Source organism: Delphinapterus leucas, chromosome 3, assembly GCF_059928025.1.
Source record: "Delphinapterus leucas isolate spDelLeu-1000000601 "Yukka" chromosome 3, BTC_Dleu_Yukka2, whole genome shotgun sequence".
NCBI classification, from domain to species: domain Eukaryota; kingdom Metazoa; phylum Chordata; class Mammalia; order Artiodactyla; family Monodontidae; genus Delphinapterus; species Delphinapterus leucas.
In genome coordinates this window covers 108729408-108750586 of record NC_143131.1, presented here as the reverse complement: position 1 = coordinate 108750586, position 21179 = coordinate 108729408, and the positions used below count along the sequence as shown (strand labels likewise).

Here is a 21179-nt window from a genome sequence, read left to right as displayed (position 1 = left end):
TTTAACATGAAAATTAGAACAGTAATACTTTTTTTCATTTCCTTTTCCAACCAGGCAGAAGCTACGTATTACCAAAGTTGAAGGTTGAAAAGAGGAGAATCAAGGACTATTATAATGGTGAAAACTATGCATTGACATTAATGAAAAAACATTCAGAGTGCAGAACTACCACAGTGGAAAGGTGGAGCTTTTGTTAAAGAGGTTCTTTATAACAACAGATATAGAAGGATGAACAATGAAAATGTTTCCACTAAGAAATTTTGAAGAGGCAATTAAATATTATGAAAGATTTTTTATCATTATAATAACTTTCAACCTTACAAATCACCTTGCCCATCCTCTTGTTTGAAAGTGTGGAAACTAAGAAACAAGTGGGTTAAATAATATGTCCCAGCTCACACCATGAGTCAGTGGAGAACCAGGAGTGGATCCCAGCACCTTGATTCCTAATCTGGTGGCTGTCCGCCTCTGCCACACCACCCTCCCAGGTTGGTAGAGGAAGCAGGCACACATACACATTCATGACACAGCAACAGCTAGTGACCTCAGTACCTTAGAAATCTTTCCAAATCTTCCTTGCTACATCGGGACCACGAGACATCACCGAGATTTTGTCCTTTAATCCATTCACCAGACATGATATGAAGACCATCAGCACATGATGGGTGGTCATTGTCATGATTAATCCCCATGCTGATTTGGAATATAAAATTTAAAAATTACATTAGATAGATATTTTTAACCTGTTATTATACTTGCAATTAAACAACAGCTAAATAATTAAAATAATGGGAGAGAAATTCGTTTTTATTTTTTATTGAAGTAGAGTTGAATCACAATGTTGTGTTAATTACTGCTGTACAGCCAAGTGACTCAGTTATATATATACACATTCATTTTCATATTCTTTTCCATTATGGTTTATCACAGGATATGGAATACAGTTCCCTCTGCTCTACAGTAGGACCTTGTTGTTTATCCATTCTATATATAACAGTTTGCATCTGCTAACCCCAAACTCCCACTCCACCCCTCCCACACCCTCCCTTCCCCTTGGCAACCACTGGTCTATTCGGAGAGAAATTAGTTTTTTGTTGTTTTTTTTTTAAATTTTTTTTGATGTGGACCATTTTTAAAGTCTTTATTGAATTTGTCATAATATTGCTTCTATTTTATGTTTTGGATTTTGGCCACGAAGCATGTGGGATCTTAGCTCCCTAACCAGGGATCAAACCCACACTCCCTGCATTGGAAGGTGAAGTCTTAACCACTGGACTGCCAGGGAAGTCCCAAGAAATTAGTTTTAAAGGTCAACATAACATTAGATTTCAGACTGATTTATTTTTAAAATTTTATGGTCTATATTAAAGGTCAATGTTTTCACTTAGTAAAAAACATTCTCCCAATCAATCTAGTAAATAACATGCTTAGTTCACCTGTATCAAAATGATCTATAGATATATTTTTGACATAGTAGCAGGTATGAAGCACATAGAAGTGGTAAGTTTCTATTCAATCACACTAGATTCTTGCTCTTGCCTAAAGATCCTTTATTCATTCCTTTTATCAAATCCGAAAACACATTAAAGTATTATTTTTCCTCAAGTGCTTCACGAGATAGTCTTCCTCCACTCATCATAAAACACAAACTGTCCCTGGGAAACCTGAACACTCTCGGCCATCTTCATCTTTTCTACTGAATCCTGAATCTGTTGCTCCAAGTTGTAACTCTATTCTAAAACTCTGACTTATCTTCTGATGGACGTATTAGAAGACTGTTAAATTCAGTATGTCTAAAAGCTGCCCTTAATATTTTCTCTTTCAAACCTCTATGTACTCCTGAATTCTTTTTCTCGCTTGTTCTCTTTTGTGTGCCTTTGCTAGCCCAAGAATCTTCAGGTCATCATTTATTCCTTCCTCTCCCAAATTATCACCCAATTATTTACTAATTGTTAGGGGCAAGCCCTGCTAATCTACTTTCTAAATATTTCTTTCAACTGTTATTTCCTTTCAATTCCTTCTGTTACTATTAAAGAGGATTATAAAAATATTTAATCCTGAAAATTACTATGGCATTCTGAGTGGGTTCTGTGCTTCTAATCTTTGGCAACATTCTCCCTTTTCCTCCTGCCCTGCTCCAGTAAGATCTATTTAAAAACACAATTGCGCTGCCTTTCGTCTGCTTTTCCATTACCTATATAGGAATTTCCAGCTCCTTAACATGGTACACAGTTTCTTAATCTTCTTCCAAGCCATTTATTGCATTTCTTTTCAGCAAGAGCAAATGACCTGTAGTTTCCCAAACATTATGTTGTTCCTTATTCTCTTGCATTTTCTCTGTGTCATATACCATTAAAAAGGGGCTTATAAGCTTGAATTAAACAATTCTATGAGGTAGGAACTTTTATAATACCCTTTCTTCTGATGAGAAGTAACTTTCCCAAGGTCATACAACAAGAAAGTGGAAAGTAGTGATGTTTGAATTGAGGAGTCTGGCTCTAGAATCATGTGACTAACCACTGAAGTCCATTCCCTCCCTGACCCTGTCCAAAGTGCCTTGCCTTCAACACCTTTCCCTGGATAAATTCTACTTGATCTTCAAGATTCACGTAGATTACTTTCACAAGGTTTTCTTTTACTAAACTCCCACCTCACCTACGGGTACTGTCTCTGTTTTCCCAACACAGGATTCTGTGAACAACATTACTACAGTGTTTTCTACATTGTACTGTATGTTTTTACTCTTGGTTATCTCTCCAGTTTCTTGAGGATAGGAACTTACTCATTGCTCTAAGATCCTGGCATATGGGAACCATACTCTATAAATGGTATTTAAATGTTGAACCAAGTCAGCATGTATTGGGATTGGCCAAAAAGTTCGTTCAGGTTTTCTGCAAGAGGTTATGGGAAAATACGAATGAACTTTTTGGGCAACCCAACAGAATCACTTCTATTGCAGTAAAAGTTGCATATAATCTCCTATGAATTCTCATAATGAGGACATTAAAATAACTGTTTGTGAGAGAGTTAATACTGAAGAAGTAGAAAGAGGAAAGCTTGGTTTTGCACATGTTAAGTTTGAGATGATGGCAAGATAGTCCAATGCTCCCTTTTCTCATTGTGTAATGATCTAGATAATAAATAGTCTTTGAGAAAAATTTTGTGAACAGGAATATATATGTGATATTTTAAAATACTAATAAAAGAATATTGTTATAGAAGTTGCTAAAGGAAATTACAACTATACTACCTATATTTTCTCATATGAAAATGAAAATTTTCAAGACTATTGAACTACATTTTTGGTTAAATAAACTAAAGATTTAAATCAAAATGGTTAGATTTAATGTTTTTGAAAGAAGAAAATGATATAGATGGAATTAATTAATTTATGAAGAAGAGTAATGAATTAAAAGTTCATTATGTTTGCTAACTTGAAGATTATGGAAATTATATAAATAAAATTTAAAATGTACTGTTGAATATCATCCTTCACTTTTAGTGTTACAAAAATTCACCTATATGATACACCATATTTCTCTTTCCTCGTCTAACTAATGTCCTTAAATAGGGTTTGTATCAATACATATTAATAGAATGACTGACAGAGAGAACAGGAAGAAAAATGTTTTCATACTTTGAAGATAAAGAGAAAAAGTAAGACATGATAATGGAGTAGGTAGGGGCCAATTCACTTACTGAGGGCTAGAGTGAAAGACGTAGGAGTTAGATTTGAATCATGTATCTCCCCCTTATTCATGTGACCAGAGGCAATTTAAATAATAATAAAGGAATAAATGTGCCTCAGTTTCCTCATCTGTTAAATATACTTTTCTGACTGGTTGTGAAGGTTACATGAGGATGATATAAAATGCCTGGCACAGTGCCTGCAATATAGCAGGAACCCATAACCTTTTTTTTTTTTTTTTAAACTGGGGCAGTAAATCAGAGAAGTTTTATCCTATCTCTCTAATTTGTCAAAAAAACACAGAGATAACCATCATTAAAGGCAATCTGCTGTATTGGCTGACTTTCATGAAAGTGGGGATTTAAGAAAAGCCAAGTAAATAATAATGGCAAGAAGTTACTTTGTCTGAATGTTAAACTAAAATAAGAAATTGTAAATATGCCACAATCTCCCAGATTGATAAAGACGCCTAATGCACTGACTGTACAGTTCCAATGCCGCCCCTGCCTGCATCACTGTTTCACCTCCCCCAGGGATTCTGGCTGCAGCACACATTGCCGGGTGACCCTGTTATAACAACAGCCACTTGCCATGTGGAACATACTCAACTCTTCCATCTGTGGTGGTGCAGTCTTTCAAACCATACACAAATGCTATTATTTTTGAAAGGCAACTGGTCCTTTTCAGAAATAATAAAACTTCTTAAATAATGTGTCCATTTGAGAGAAGGAGAGGGACTCCTTCCAAGATTTAGCAATTTGGACATTTTCCCAAAGCAGTGTAATGTTATTTTCCAAATTGGGAAGATTACAACTTCTCATGCAGATGATCATCTTCCTTTTGGGATCCTGATTCTCATGTACGAAATTAGCTACAGCCATGGAGAGATCTGGTGATACAAGCATTGTTTACCATTAGTTAAATTTTCCTAAAGCTATTTAACTTGTAACAGAAGTTATCATTAAATTGGGACAGGGCTTTTTTTTTTATAACCACACATCTGGAACTATCAGGAGACACTGCTTAGTACTGATCCTACAGATTTGAAATAAAACAACTGTGAACCTTTATTTGCGCCAGTCACTATGTTAATCATTTACAATGATGATATCATTTAATCCTCACAATACCCCCAGAATGTTTCTGTTATCGTGACTTCTATCTTACAGATTAGGAAGGTGCTGAGGTTAATAGCAGAGCTGTGACTCAGACCCAGGCAGTCTGATGGGTCAAAAGAAGTGAACGTTAAATCACCAAACTATAGATCAAAAGTATCCATTTACATATAAGGTTTATTTTCTGAATAATTTTAAATGTCTCCTCTCTGTTAGCAGAAACACACCTTCACATATACAGTCCCATAACCAAGTCGCATGCACTGCATGGAAAACATTCTCGAAGTAAGACATTAGCAACACCTCTCCTCACACTGTGCAACTGAGCTACATTTTAATAATCTCAGTTTAAATTCACTTTGAGAAAGAGCCTTGGGCAAATAAACTCTCCACTAACATTGTACATGGTTGTCAAGTCAACTGAGAAAATATTTTTATCTTATAAAACTTCTCAACTTGTTTAAAAGTCTCTGCCAGGAAGTTTTGTGATATCCTGCGGAAAGCTGGAGAAGCATTTGGATTTTGAAGATGGTCCCTTTTGATGTTCAAAGAGTCAGAGAAGAGAACATTTATGAATTCACTCACATTTTTTGGGTAATTTGGAAAGGATCCAATTTGTCAACAGTCATATTTTAAGAGAGTAAACTTTTTTGTGCTGAATACATTAAACATTTTGTCACAATATCTTATTTTCCACTAAAAGCCATATATTATATAGAAAAAATTAATTTATAAAAGGAAACAAACTATCACAAATGACACGTAATTTCATACCATTCAGTGGCTATATCTGATTTGATGTAACTTCACTCCTGTGTACTCATGGAAGAAAGCCCAACATTAAGAAATATGAGACATTTTCACTACTTTTTATATTTTAAATCATTTCACTTTGCACAAAACAAATATGTACTTCCACTGGTAAGTCAAGAGGCAATGGAAAGTAAGTCAGCATCAAGATAAAAAATCAGAGGTCAAAAAATAAAGTAGGGGTACAAAAGGAGATTCCTTTTGACTTTGCTGTGTGTTACACGACAGTTTTATCTAGCAATTCAAAAAATACTTGTTAAGAACACACTAAGTGCTAGGCACTGTACTGAGTTGGGGTCGTAAAAATGAGTAAGATCCAGTTTTTACCCTCAAGGAGTTTATCATATACTGGGGCTGGAACACTCCATCCCTTGCCCTCATGCAGCTAAAAGATGCCTGGATCCTGTCCTTCTACGTTCCATAAAGCTCTCCCACCCATTCCTCCTTTTCCAACACTACTTCCATCAACCAAGACAAGAGGTGACTTTCTTCACTTCTGGATTGTTGTTCTTCACTTCTGGATAACCCCTTCACACCTGGCCTTAACTCTTTGCCTTATTAAACAATTATTTAATTATTTTAATTCCTTATGAAAACATTAACAAAAACTAGTTCCCTAGGTAAAATCTTTCAATTTTCCTTGGCAAGCAACGATACTGAAAAAGTGAATAATGAACCAAAGGGCTGGTTAAAATGCAGATTCCTGAGCTCTACCCCAACCAATTAAAAGAGGCCTAAGACCTAAGAAACTTTATTTTAACACATTTTATCAATGATTCTTACTTAAAATTCTGAGAACCAATGAGCTACAAGATAAAATCCAAACTTTTTATCTTGTTTTCAAATAATCTGTAAACTGATTTCAATCTGATTTCCACTGGAACAGTTAATTCCAGCCTACTGTTTTGTACAGTCCCTTCCTTTCAGAATGCTTTCCACAGCTTATTTGTATTTACAAATGTAACTTAAATTTTAAGCCCTTCTTGCCATATAAAGGACTCTTCAATAAATTCTAGCACATATTTCTCATGATTCTTAACTTTTAAGCCCTTCTTGCCATATAAAGGACTCTTCAATAAATTCTAGCACATATTTCTCATGATTCTTAACTTTTGTAACCTTCAAATATATGGCACAAAAAATATCAGAACTATCTTCTATTTCTGGTGAATTTTAAGTAATATATACAAAGTATTACTACCTAGAATTTAAGTGTTCAGAGAATAAGAATTATCATATTTTCTTTTTAATTCCTTAAATAGTAATAAATAAATATACATAGATTTTATCAACTAATACAGAATCATAGGAGCAACTAAATATTCTGTACATTTGATGGAAAGTTGAAACTAATGTGGCATCTTACTGACTTAGGGAAACCATAAGCCTGAAAAGTCTATGGATGATCTGCTCAAGGAAGGTTGCTTGCCTTACTCTAGACCATACACTTGCCAAGAGAAATGCATTAGAGAAATGCAAACAGAAAGCCAATTCTTGTATGGCTGTTCACTAGTTGGGTGATTTTTCTCCTCTTCCACCTACTCACTACGATGTCCAAACCTACATTTGAAGAGAATCTGGTATGGGAGTGCTGCTGCATCTCTGCTGGCTTACGTCCCATTCTGATTATTAACTTGGACAAACTACTTATTACTCTAACTGGTATCACTGTCTAAATAAAATAGCAAATACAAAACCTGTGCAAGTGGTCTTACAAGAATCTCGACTTCTCTGATGGCACAGTGGTTGAGAATCCGCCTGCCAATGCAGGGGACATGGGTTCAAGCCCTGGTCTGGGAAGATCCCACATGCCGCGGAGCAACTAAGCCCCCAAGCCACAAGTACTGAGCCTGCGCTCTAGAGCCCCATGAGCCACAACTACCGAGCCCGTGTGCCTAGAGCCCATGCTCCGCAACAAGAGAAGCCTCTGCAATGACAAGCCCTCACACTGCCACACTGCAACGAAGAGCAGTCCCCGTTCACCGCAACTAGAGAAAGCCCGCACGCAGCAACAAAGACCCAGTGCATCCAAAAAGAAAAAAAAAAAAAAAAAAAAGAATCGCCATAATAAGTACACTTCCTGCCAATCCAGTAAAAATTCTGAAGGATATAAAAGCACTCCTTGAGTGAACAGAGAGATGTATGGCCATTGGAGGCTGAAAATCTCCTTGTTACATTGAAGCATCCATAAAAATAATTATACAACTACTAATAATGAATTATTATTATTATTCATTCACTCTGTATTATTCATTCTGTGTTATGAGTCAACCAATGTGCCATGCAATTAGAGCATCACCAACCTAACAATGAACCTTGAAAGGAAAACTTATCCACATTTAGGAATGAAGAAAATTAGTAAAGACAGATTGACTTGCCCAGAGTTCATTCAGAGAGTAGCTGGCATGACAAGAATTCAAGTCCAAGTCTGTGTTGTTTTAATATGCTTTCTCTCATCTGCCCACTGAGTAATTTCTATCCTTAACCAAGGCGTGTGTACTAGAGGAAGATACTTGTGACTTTTGCTGTATGGAATTCTAAACCGTACAATATGGAAACAGTGAACTTACATGTTGCTATTACCAATTTTAGTGGGTCAAGGAACATTAATTACAGAAAAATTAATTTTGAATTTTTAAGAAGCAACAGATTTCTAGAAACAAGAGTATATTTGTTTTTGTCTATTACAGTAATCTGTTATTTGACCTGTTTCCCATCCTAAGAGTCCTAGATGATGTACTGTCTTTATCTTCATTTCTTATTTACTTCTTATTGTTTGTCTACTCTCCCTTTAGAATATATCCTCTCTTTCTTATAGTAAGATATGCTGATGTAATCAATATACTGATACTGTATACTGATCTAATCAGTATATTGTACTACAAGATATACTTACTATAAGATATAGTAGATATACTGATGGGCATCAATGCAGAATGAAGCCAAAAATTTTATTTCCTTCTAAAAGGGACTCCTCTGGCATGCTGAGAGAGATTAGCCAAATTTAAGCTTACAGTATACCTCCTGGAGCATATGCTACCTTCTTATTTAATTAGCAGAATTTTAGATTAAATAGTACTATTGCTGAAACTTCTGGAATTGTCCCTTCCAAGTCCACGCCTTCAGGATGTGCATGAAACAGCTGAACAGGCCTGTAACCAAACTTCAAAGAAGACTCATCATAACTGATGTATAATTTAACTACTGTATTTCTACACAGTTAATTTTATATAAGAATCAAAATAGCATGTGCCAGAAAGGAAAAATATGTTGTCATATTTGTATTTTTATAGTCATAAAACCATATTTTCCACTCAAGGCAACTGCATTCCTTGAGCCAAACTAATTCCTCTTTCCCTGCTTCTGGAACCCAACTGCTCTCTACCCTGAATCTCAAAATGGCTGTCCAAAAGGTGAGTATTCCTAAAACAAATGCTTATTCATTCATACAATAAATATTTGAGTTCCTATAATATACAATGCACTCAACCTGGTACAATATGAGAAAAAATGTATTAGACACTAATCCTAGTTTTATAGAGATTCCTGTCTAGTAGGGAGTATATGTGTGTATAAATATCAGTATAAATCAGTATATATTAGAAATTAAGCTACAAGTGATATTTACAACTAACAGTGTAAGGGAGTTAAAAAAGGAGATACATTTCTAGCTGGACTTTCAGGTCTAATTTCACAAAAAGGATTACATTTGGTTTGACCATTAAAGGGATTACATTTGTCTTTACTTAATGGATAAGTAAAACTGAAAAAGGTATAAATCAGTAGGGCTGGGAGTTGGAATAAGAAAACAGCATTAATAAAGACATGAAGCTTGAAAATTATGGATTGTTTACATTCATGAAATAGAGAAGTAGCTTATAAAGTTAGAAAGATAGATTGGGACCAATCTATAAAAGTCATGAATCTAAGGCTATGGAATTTGGAGTTCATTCATTAGGTGGTAAGGAGCAATAAAGATTTCTGAACTGAAGATCAGAACCATAATTCAGGAAGCTGAATCTGATGAAAGTAAGATAGATTAGAAAGATTAGGTGCTGAGGCAAGGAGACCGCTGAGGTGGGTACTGCAATAGTCCAAGCCTGGATGAATAACAGAAGAGGGAATGGAAAGATGGGCTAACTATTTCAGATGACCAATGAACAGAATTTGACAACTGATTATGGAAGGAGCTAAGACTAGAAAGAGTTAAAGATGTTTTAGATGTCTCAACTTAAGAACTGATAACAATATTGATGCCAATAACAGAAATGCAGATGTCTGAAGAAGTGGGTTATAACCTGGCCCTACCTTGGTTCTACCCAGGCAAAATTTCCATCAAAGCATGTAAGCAAATGTCATTGATTTCAAAGCCTTATTAATTACAAGGCATCTACATTGTTCGTACTCTGGGATTACTTAAAACTTTAGCAGGTGCCCCAAATATTTGTTGCCTTCAAGGAGCTAACTTTGCATATTTATTGCCTCATTAGCTTCTCAGTTCCAAAGAAACTCCTGAATTGTCAACTTAGTGGAAAAGCCATGTCTCTAAGCCAAAGTTTAATAAATATATATTAGTCTTTTACCCTTGGTTCAAAAAAGCAAAACAAAACCCAAAAACATACAAGTATTTTGGCCATGTGAAAACATGTTCTGTGTTTTTATAGTCACATAATTTATAAGTAATTTTCCCTAATGTATGTAATTTTATCCACTCATCATCTCTATGAAGTAGGCAATCTAATTACCAGATGAGATTCTTAATCAGTAAATAAATTGTATATGTTTAATGCAGTTTCTTTTAACTTTTAAAAATGCAGAACTCTGCTAGAGCTTTTTTATTTTCTTGACACTATCTATTACAAGTATAAATTACCATAAATGTGCTAAAGTCAAATTACAAAATTGTATCGTAAATTGTTTTCAAGACAAACAACTTTGTCTACAACCTTATATCCATACTATTATTTCAGTAATATAAACCTATCTTAAAAGGACCGTTTTTATAATTAGGAAAACAAAGTGCTGAGGCATCAGATACTAAATGGTCAAAAAATAAATACTATTTCATTAATATAAGACAGTGATCATTTTCAAGTCCTTATGATTACTTTTATTGGCTACTTATTTTTAAAGTAATGGGATAAATTTAACAAGTGAGAAAAAGATGAGATACCTAACCATTCTAGTAAGCAAAGAAACACAAAACAAATTAAATTATAATTTAACATGTGCTAAACTCAAAGCTGGGAAAATAAACTGAAACTATTTACCAGCAGTCTTCTATTTAAATTTGGATAAATATTGCATATGGCCTCCAAAAATAGTGCCCCACTTACACACTTCTCAAAAATGTATAAGAATATCTATTTCCTCAGAGACGAACGCTTTTCATTCACTTACACTGTTAATCGAAAAATCATTTAACAGCTATTTATAGAGCACAAATGAAAGGTGTGAGAGATACAATGTTAAACAGCAATGACAGCAGAAACAAACATAAAACAAAACAAGACACAGCCCCTGTCCTCAAGAAACACAATCTAGGGCTTGCCTGGTGGCACAGTGGTTAAGAATCCACCTGCCAATACAGGGGACACAGGTTTGAGCCCTGGTCCAGGAAGATCCCACATGCCGCGGAGCAACTGAGTCTGTGTGCCACAACTACTGAGCCTGCACTCTAGAGACCGCGAGCCACAACTACTGAGCCCACGTGCCACAACTACTGAAGCATGCACACCTAGAGCCCATGTTCCACAACAAGAGAAGCCACCGCAATGAGAAGCCCGAGCATCGCAATGAAGAGTAGCCCCCGCTCGCCGCAACTAGAGAAAGCCCTTGCGCAGCAATAAAGACCCAATGCAGCCAAAAATAAATAAATAAATAAAATAAACACAATCTAATTAGAGATACAGACATTAAATAATCATGCAAGTGTAAACCTACAACTGTGAAAAAATTAGGAATGAAAACTACATAGAATTAATAAGAGCAGATATGAAGGGATTTAACCTACCCATGGAATACTTCTCTGAAGAAATGACGTGAAAGAAGAGTAAGAGAAAATGAGGGAAGAGGACAGGGAGAGTTTTCTTGTCAAAGGAGGCACGTGGTCCTTACAGTGGGAGTAAATACGGATTCATCTGTGTAGATTTATGTAATCTGATAGTCGAAAGGAGAATTGCTTTGTGGTTTGACTGGCATCCTATTAACGACACTAGGATATTCTCATATAAGCCATCAAAATATCTCTATGAGCTATGTGGTTATATCCTTTGCCATTTTTCTAATGGGACTTTGGTCATTTTGCAAATTTATTTTTAAGAGCTCTTTTTATATTAAGGAAAATATTACTTTGTCATGTGTCAATATTACACATGATGCAAATGCTTGTACCGACTATGATTTATCTTCTGACTGTTGTATTTTTTCCTTGCCTTGATATTTAATTTCAAGTCACTAATTTTATGTGAATTTTCCTTAAATATTTCTAGATTTCACACCTAGAATCATAAACGTTCTCTATTAAAGACTAAAAAAGAAAAAAGCCAACAAAACAAAAAATCTCACGTACAGAATCATTTTGGTGTGTTCCAATGTAATGTCTAAGGTAGAGAATCAGATTTCTGTTACTTTTGTTATTGAATGATTCATTTCCTTCCATTGATTGTAGGTGCAGCTTTTATTATATGCTACATTTCCACATCTTTTCCTACATATAAATGGAATTTTTTTTTTCTTACTCTCTCTTCCATTGACTTGTCTGCTTTTTCTAGCACCAGCACAAACTGCTTTACCTATTCTGAAATGTATTACTATTTGATAGCGCTCACCCTCCTCCTCTCCACAGTGTTTTTTTTTTTTTTTTAAACAAGAAATTTCTTATGTTGAGTTTTCCACATGGACTCTAAAATCAGGCTGTCTAGTAAAAAAATTCTATTGATATTTTGGGCAGATTATATTAATTTATATATAGATAATTGTCATTTTATAATATTGACTGTTCCTACCCTAAACCAGGAAATCTCTTTCCATTTATTTATACCACTTTTATGACTCTGTGTGGTTAATAATTCTTCTTTTTATAAGTCTTGTACATTCCTTTGTAAGTATATTCCTAGGTGTTTTATCTTTTTAATTTTTATTTTATTTTTTGCTATCTTCAATATAAATGAAATTTTTTTCTTTCCTTACAGTTTGCAAGTGGCTCTTGTTCATGTATTGGAAAGAAAACAATTTTTACACAGTTTTTTAACAGGCCAATAAAATTCTCTCACTGCTCTAATAGGTTTTTTAGTAGATTGTCTGAAGTTTTCCATTTATACAAATGATACTCATTTGGCCTCTCCTTTCTAATTTTAAATTTATTAAATATTTTCATGAAAACAAATATATGTAATATATATGTGTACACATACTACATTGTATGTGTGTGTATCTGAATGTGTTATGTAATATAAATAACTTAAGTATTAAGGAGATAAACAGCAAGGTCCTACTGTATAGCACAGAGAACTATATTCAATGTCCTATGATTTAAAAAAACAAACCACCCAATTAAAAAATGGGTGAAAGACTTAAATAGACAAGTCACCAAAGAAGACATACAGATGGCCAACAGGCACATGAAAAGATGATCAACATCACTAATTATTAGAGAAAGGCAAATCAAAACTACAATGAGGTATCACCTCACACCAGTCAGAACAACCATCATCAAAAAATCTACAAACAGGGCTTCCCTGGTGGCGCAGTGGTTGAGAGTCTGCCTGCCGATGCAGGGGACACGGGTTCGTGCCCCGGTCCGGGAGGATCCCACATGCCGCGGAGCGGCTGGGCCCGTGAGCCATGGCCACTGAGCCTGCGTGTCCGGATCCTGTGCTCCGCAACGGGAGAGGCCACAACAGTGAAAGGCCCACGTACCGCAAAAAAAAAAAAACAAAAAAAAAAAAAACAAAAAAAACTGCAAACAATAAATGCTGGAGAGGGTGTGGAGAAAAGGGAACCCTTTTGCACTGTTGGTGGAATATAAATTGATACAGCCACTATGGAGAAAAGTATGGAGGTTCCTTAGAAAACTAAAAATAGAACTACCATATGACCCAGCAATCCCACTACTGTGCATATACCCTGAGAAAACCATAATTCAAAGAAACACATGTACCCCAATGTTCATTGCAACACTATTTACAATAGCCAGGACATGGAAACAACCTAAATGTCCAACAACAGATGAATGGATAAAGACGATGTGGAACATATATAGAATGGAATATTACTCAGCCATAAAAAGGAATGAAACTGGATCATTTGCAGAGATATGATGGACCTAGAGTCTGTCATACAGAGTGAAGTAAGCCAGAAAGAGAAAAACAAATATCGTATATTAATGCATATATGTGGAATCTAGAAAAAAGGTACAGATGAACCTATTTGCAGGGCAGGAATAGAGACCTGGATGTAGAGAACGGACATGTGGACACAGCGGGGGGAAGGGAAGGGTGGGATGAATTGGGAGATCAGGACTGACACATGTACACTACCATGCGTAAAATAGATAGCTAGTGGGAACATGCTGTAAAGCACAGGAAGCTCAGCTTGGTGCTCTGTGGGATGGGGGGGTCAAGTGGGAGGGAGGTCCAGGAGGGAGGGGATATAGGTATACATATAGCTGATTCACTCATTGTACAGCAGAAACTAACACAACATTGTAAAGCAATTATACTCCAATAAAAAAATATCCTCTGATAAACCATAATGGAAAGGAATATATTTTAAAAAAAGAGTATATATATGTGTAACTGAATCACTTTGCTGTACAGCTGTAATTAGCATAACATTGTAAATCAACTATACTTCAACAACAACAAAAAAGTATTAAGGGAAACCATCACACAAATAGGAAATTTGGATAAGACAAATTCTAAGATCCATGACCAACTTCTCTATCAGATTTTATATTTCCACCTTCGAGAAGAAGGCACGCAAAGTGTGTGCCGTTGTAGAAATCATTTTAGTCCTGAAGTCCTAAAGACAGTCTTGTATACTTTCTCTTAGAAGTCTCATCTGTGATGTATCAGTCTTTATTTTATCTGGAATTGATTTCTAGAAATGAGCTGAGGAAAGTGTTCAATTTTATTTTTATACATGTGGAAAACCAATTGTACCACCACATTTTTATAGACAGTCAACTTTCTTTACTGGTCTGCAATGACAGCGTGGTCAGATGTCAGGTTTTCAAGTAGGCATGGGCCTGTTTATGACTCTGTATTTCACTGTATTTCCTGTGAATATATGTGTAAATGTCAAGATCTTAGTTACTATAGTCTCATGATAGGTCTTCATTTCCGTTAGAGAAAGATTCCCATGCTATTCTCCTCCTCATCCTCTTCTACCTTTGCCTCCAGCTTCATAGCTTCTCCAAGAATGTTTTGACTATTTTTGGCTATTTGTACTTATATATAAATGTTAGAAACATTTACCAACTTATATAAAAGTTTATCATTGGAATTTCCATGAACCTCTAAAATATGTACAGCAGAACTGGCATCTGTAAGATATTTCATTTAACCACAAACGTGGTATATTTCCACTGATACAGGTTTGATTTAATGAATTTTAATAGGGGTATTTGCTTTTCTGCCTTTTGTTGGATTTATTCTTAAATATTTTGTGTTTTCTATTGCTACAGTAAACAGCATCCTCTTTTTTAATGATATTTTGTATTTTTGTGTTTTTTATATTTATCTTATATCCAATAGACTTACTATACTCATCAACTAATTCCATACTTTACCTTTGCATTATATTGTGTTTTTATGTAGGCAATCATATCATTTGCAAAGTAAAATAGCTTTGTTTCTTCCATTGTCAACCCTACATCTTTCATTTATTTTACTCTCATGCTGTACTGGTTTGTACCCCCAGTACATATATAGAAGTAGATATAGTGAGATCTTTGTGATTTTATTAATTTTATAGAGGATGTTTCTAATATTTAACAATTAAGAATCATGATTCCCATTGATCTTGATAAATTTACATGAGTAAATTTTATTTTATTGGATTTTTTCCTGCATCTACTGAGATAGTATAATTTTTCTGTTAATTACAAACAAATATTGTATATTAACACATATACGTGGAATCTGAAAAAAATGGTATAGACAATCTTATTTACAAAGCAGAAATAGACACAGACGTAGAGAACAAACGTATGGATACTAAGGGGGAGGGTGGAGGGTGGTATGAATTGGGAGATTGGGATCAACATATATACACTATTGATACTATGTATAAAATAGATAACTAACGAGAACCTACTGTATATAACAGGGAACTCTACTCAATGCTCTGTAGTGACCTAAATGGGAAGGAAATCCAAGAAAGAGGGATTCACTTTGTTGTACAAACTAACACAATATTGTAAAGCAACTATACTCCAATAAAAATTTAAAAAGAAATCAGAATCTGTTAATTAATCTGTTAATGTGGGGATTAAGATTTTTAAATGATAAATGACCTTTGCTATACAGACATAAAGTCAACTTTATTCTCTTGTATTAACTTCATTTATTTATACAGTGCTGCTTTATTTTGAAAATGTTTCTTTGCCATTTTTGCATCATTCTCAGATAAGAAATAATTGATACTTGCTTCTTCATAATAGTCCTTTATTGATTTTCATATTATATTAATGCTAGCCTCAAATAATGAATTTGAGGATATTCCTTCATTCTAGAAAATTTAGATTTTCTAAATTTCCTTGAAGCTATTGCTGTGTGAGCTTGCATTTTCTTTGAAAAGATTCTAAAGTGCTGATTCAATTTATTTAAATAGTTATAGAGCTTTATGTCCTTCCATTACATTTTCTTAGAATTTTCCCATTTCATCTCTTTGTAGCTTTTTGCCATGAAAGTATTTAGTGTATTTTCTTAGTATCTTTTTAATGTCTTTGGTATCTGTGTTACATCTCCTTTTCTCATTTCTAATACTGTTGAATTATGCCTGTTTTTCTCGATCAATCCTATCTTTGTCAATTTTACTTGCATTTTCATATATTTAATTTTGGCTTTGCTGTTCACATTTATCACATTTTTCTTTTTCATTAATTTCTACTTTCATTATTTCTTCTAATTTTTTTACTTTGTTGTTATCTTTCTAACATCTTAATTTGAAAACTTAGGGCATTAATTTCATCATAAAATTTTTATGTATGTTTTAAAGCTATTCATTTTCCTCTATGTGCTATTTTATCTGCAAGCTACACTTTCTAAATAGTATATCTGTTATTGTTTAAACCTGAGAATATTCTGGTTTCCCTAATGATTTCTCCTTTGATCTATGGGTTTTTCAAAAGTGTGCTTGTAAATTTCTAAATTTCTTAGTTTTTTTGTTACTGGATGTTTAACTTAATTGTATTATGATCAGAAAAATTCATCTGTATATTCATTTTTTGAAATTGAAATTGTAGAATAAAACAATATATGGTCATTCTTTGTAACTATCCAGTATGTTTTAAAAGAGCAGGTGTTCTTTTATAATTGGCTGTAGGTTTTATATCTGCCCAATAGATCAATAATTTTAGTTGTTCAAATCTCTTCTCTTCCATATAGATCTTTCTGTTCACTTGATCTATCAGTTTCAGAGAGCTGTGTTAAAAACTCCCACCATGGGGCTTCCCTGGTGGCGCAGTGGTTGAGAGTCCACCTGCCGATGCAGGGGACACGGGTTTGTGCTACAGTCCAGGAAGATCCCACATGCCGCGGAGCGGCTGGGCCCGTGAGCCATGGGTGCTGGGCCTGCCTGTATGGCCGCTGGGCCTGCGTGTCCGGAGCCTGTGCTTCTCAACGGGAGAGGCCACAACAGCGAGAGGCCCGCATACAGCAAAAAAAAAAAAAAAAAAAATCTCTCTTTGGAATTTTCAGGTATTTAAAATGGGGAGGGGAGATTTCAATGTCTATCAATCCAGATCATAATGTTAATTCTAATGTAAATTTGATATTACTTAGATAAAACAACTGATTTCCTCAAGCAGAATATTTTATTCATTTCTACTAGACAATTAGTACTTTCATATATTCAGCTGTTCTACACGGCTTAGGAGGTTATATATTCTACATTTTTAGTAATCAATTTATTGAATAAAAGTACATACTATGTGCCAAGTATGCAAGTACTCATGTTCTAGAGGTTGGGAATACAACAGTGAACTAAGGAGACAAGAATTCATCATATACATACAGATAGATTGACAGATACATAGGTGGACAGATAGACAGATAGATACACAGCTGAACTGGAAACATTTTATGAAGAAAATTAAAGTAGGCAGAGGAGGATAAGCTGGGGCTGTGATTATATTTACATTTGTAAGACATGTTATCAGAAACGCCTCACTAAGGTGACACTTGAGCAGAGAACTAAAGAAGAAAAAGAGACAGCCATGTGGCTGTTCTGGAGAAGAATATTGCAGGCAGAAGGAAAAGCAAAAGGTACAGGGTTTGAGGTAGATGTTTGCTTCATGTGTTTGAGTTACAGAAAAGAGGCTGATGCATCTAGAGCCCTCTTAGTAAGGAGGGAAATGGTAGGCTGGAAGTGAAGGAGGCTAGACTATATAAGGTCTTGTGGGGCATTTTAAAGGTTGGGAGTTTTACCAGTATGATAGGAAGCTACTGGAAGAGTTTGAGCAAAGAAGTCAGGCAATTTGCTTTGTTTTAGAAGACTGTCCCTGGCTCTGAATTGAAAACAGGCTGTAGGAGGCAAGGGATGAAAAGTAAAGATCATTTACGAGGCCACTGTAATAATCCAGATGAGAAGTGATATTGGCTTGGCCCAGAGTGGTAGCAGGAGAATTAGTGAGAAGTAAACAGATTCTGGATGTATTATGAAGGTGGAGTCAACAGCTGATGAACAGAATGTTGAGAGCGAGAAACAGAGAGGGCTCAAGGGCAGTTTCATGGTGTTTGGCTGAGTAACTGGAAGGATGGAGCTTCCACTTATTGTGATAGGAAGACCTCAGGGGGGAGCACTTCCAGGGTGTGGGGAATCATTTCTGCATGTGCATGCTGGAATGAAGTCTCACTCCATGTAGCCTTGGGTATATTTAAAAACACACGGGGACTTCCCTGGTGGCACAGTGGTTAATAATCCGCCTGCCAATGCAGGGGACACGGGTTCAAGCCCTGGTCCAGGAAGATGCCATGGAACATGCCGTGGAACAACTAAACCTGTGCGCCATGACTATTGAGCCTGCGCTCTACAGCCTGCGAGCCATAACTACTGAGCCTGTGTGCCACAACTACTGAAGCTCACACGCCCTAGAGCCCCCACTTGCCGCAACTAGAGAAAGCCCGTGCACAGCAACGAAGACCCAAAACAGCCAAAAACAAATAAATAAATTTAAAAACCCCATATTATTTTAATAAAACTTTACCTAATAACTTATTAAAAGTTTCATACAATAGCTAAAAATGCTCTAAACAATTTGAGTGTGCATACAGCACCTTTTCTATAATAAAATTTCATTGACATTCTACACATAAGAATATTTTACTAAGATAATTACTATATTAAAACATTCACTTATTTAACACATATTTATTGTTTGCCTAGTATGTACCGAGCACTATCAAATGGATTAGGAATCTCATGATAATAAAATAGGCATGGTTCATTACCCCTTGGGGCTTAAAGCCTATGAATAGATGAATGAATACACATTTATAAAGAGATGGTGGCATTAAGTGTTTAATAGACTGACCTACACAGAACACATACTATAGGAAATGGTTATTGATAAGATGTGTGAATTATGATCAGCAGGACATAATTACTCAAAGATATTCCCATCCTTGTTATGTAGAGGGTGTAGCATGTGCCAATGTCCTGCAGTGTGAAGAACCATGGTACATTAGAAACACTGTAAGAACTCTAATGTGGCTGCAGTGCTGAGAATGAGAGGGAGCATAGTGTGAAGTATGGCTGAAGACATTAGGTTGGGGATAGATAATAAAGAGCCAGCCCAGAAGTAAGTTAAGTGAGTCAGAAGTACCCTTACGCATTTCTGACATAGCACAGTAAGTAATTAACAACATGGGCTTTGGATTTGGACAGACTTGACTTTGAACATCCACTCAGTCACTTATTAGCTGTGTGAGCTTTGGCAACCATCATTCCTAAAGTAAAGCTAATAGTAATGCCTTCCTTCCTCAGGTGGGAGCAGAAGTCTTTGGTCTCAATGTGCTAAGTCAGTGTAAAGTTTTGCTGCCCAATAAATCTCCAGATATAGCAAGGTCAGAAAAATACTCACAGGATTATGTTACTAACAATTATCTTTCAAAATATTATTTCCATAATAATTTATATATTTTATAATATCTAAGACCTGGGGCTAAGTTTTAGTAAAAGCTTACCCGATATTAAAGGGTTTATTTTACTTTTAGTTGGAATTCACAGAGAGGGCTGAATTATTTGTGGCCCTAAAGGAAAAAGTATGTGATATGTATATATGGTACATATATGGTATATATTCATATTTCGTGTATATATATATATACACACACACATTTATATAACAAACAAATCTAAAATACCACTAAAAATGTGTACAAAAGAACAACTTTTATTATTTGCAATGGATTGTATCACAGAATTTATGTCTAAAAGGACTGCACAGAATATATGAGGACAGAGATAAACAATTCAAATAAAAACCGCCTTTCAGGCTAAAAATAAAAACAGTCCTCTCTGGCAACCAAATGTGACTCCTATGTAATACTGTCTTAGAGTGAATAACTGTTATGTAACAGGGCTCTTCAAAGTGTGGTCTGGGCAATGGCTGCCAGAAGGTGAACTGTTTTTTTTACAGATTTGTAACTAGATAAGCGGCTGGCACTAGAATGTAAATCAGCTACACAAAGTTTAGTTCAACTGATTTTTTTTTAAATTTCAAGACTTTTTCAACAAAGCGAGCAATGTGCCATATTCTGGCATAGCTCCTTACCTCATCAGAGACCACATTTCCAATATAAGATCAGTTATTGAGCAGCTAATGAGAAAATCAAATTTAATGGAGAGAATTGTACTACATACACTAAAGTAGATTCTAGATGACCTTCAAGTGTTATATGGCAATAAAGAGAGACGAGAGAGAGAGAGAGAGCGGGAGGAGAAGAAAATAGAAAACTACTAGACAAAAATATTTTCCTAATTGTAGAATGAGGAAGCACTTCCAATTGCAAAAAACTATAGAAAAAATAATGTGAGATTTGACTACTAAAAAACAGTCTCAGGTCAAAAACTTTAAAAGACAAGATTAAACTAAGAGATCTAGGAAGATCTTAACAATATATGATCAAAAAAGAATGTCCTTAACATCAGAAGAACTCCTGAAAAATTAACCTCTCTTAGCTTCAGTTTCCTCATCTGTAAAAAGATGATAATACTTAGTTCAAGACTTCTGTGAGATTGGATTAGATATGAATAAACTGTTTAGTACAATGTCTGATAATAAAAGAAGTCTTTTAAATTATTAGATAGTCTTTAGCAACCTAATATAAATATGATAT

General features: G+C 35.1%; 1 protein-coding gene across 1 annotated transcript in view; it reads right to left on the bottom strand.

The window, feature by feature from the left end:
- The window catches only part of ADAMTS19 (ADAM metallopeptidase with thrombospondin type 1 motif 19), a 281743-nt gene that overhangs the window by 129236 nt on the left and 131328 nt on the right, over positions 1-21179 (bottom strand). Inside the window, exon 9 of the mRNA XM_022588714.2 lies at positions 553-693. Coding sequence (XP_022444422.2) covers positions 553-693 — 141 coding nt within the window. The remainder of the gene's footprint in view (positions 1-552; positions 694-21179) is intronic.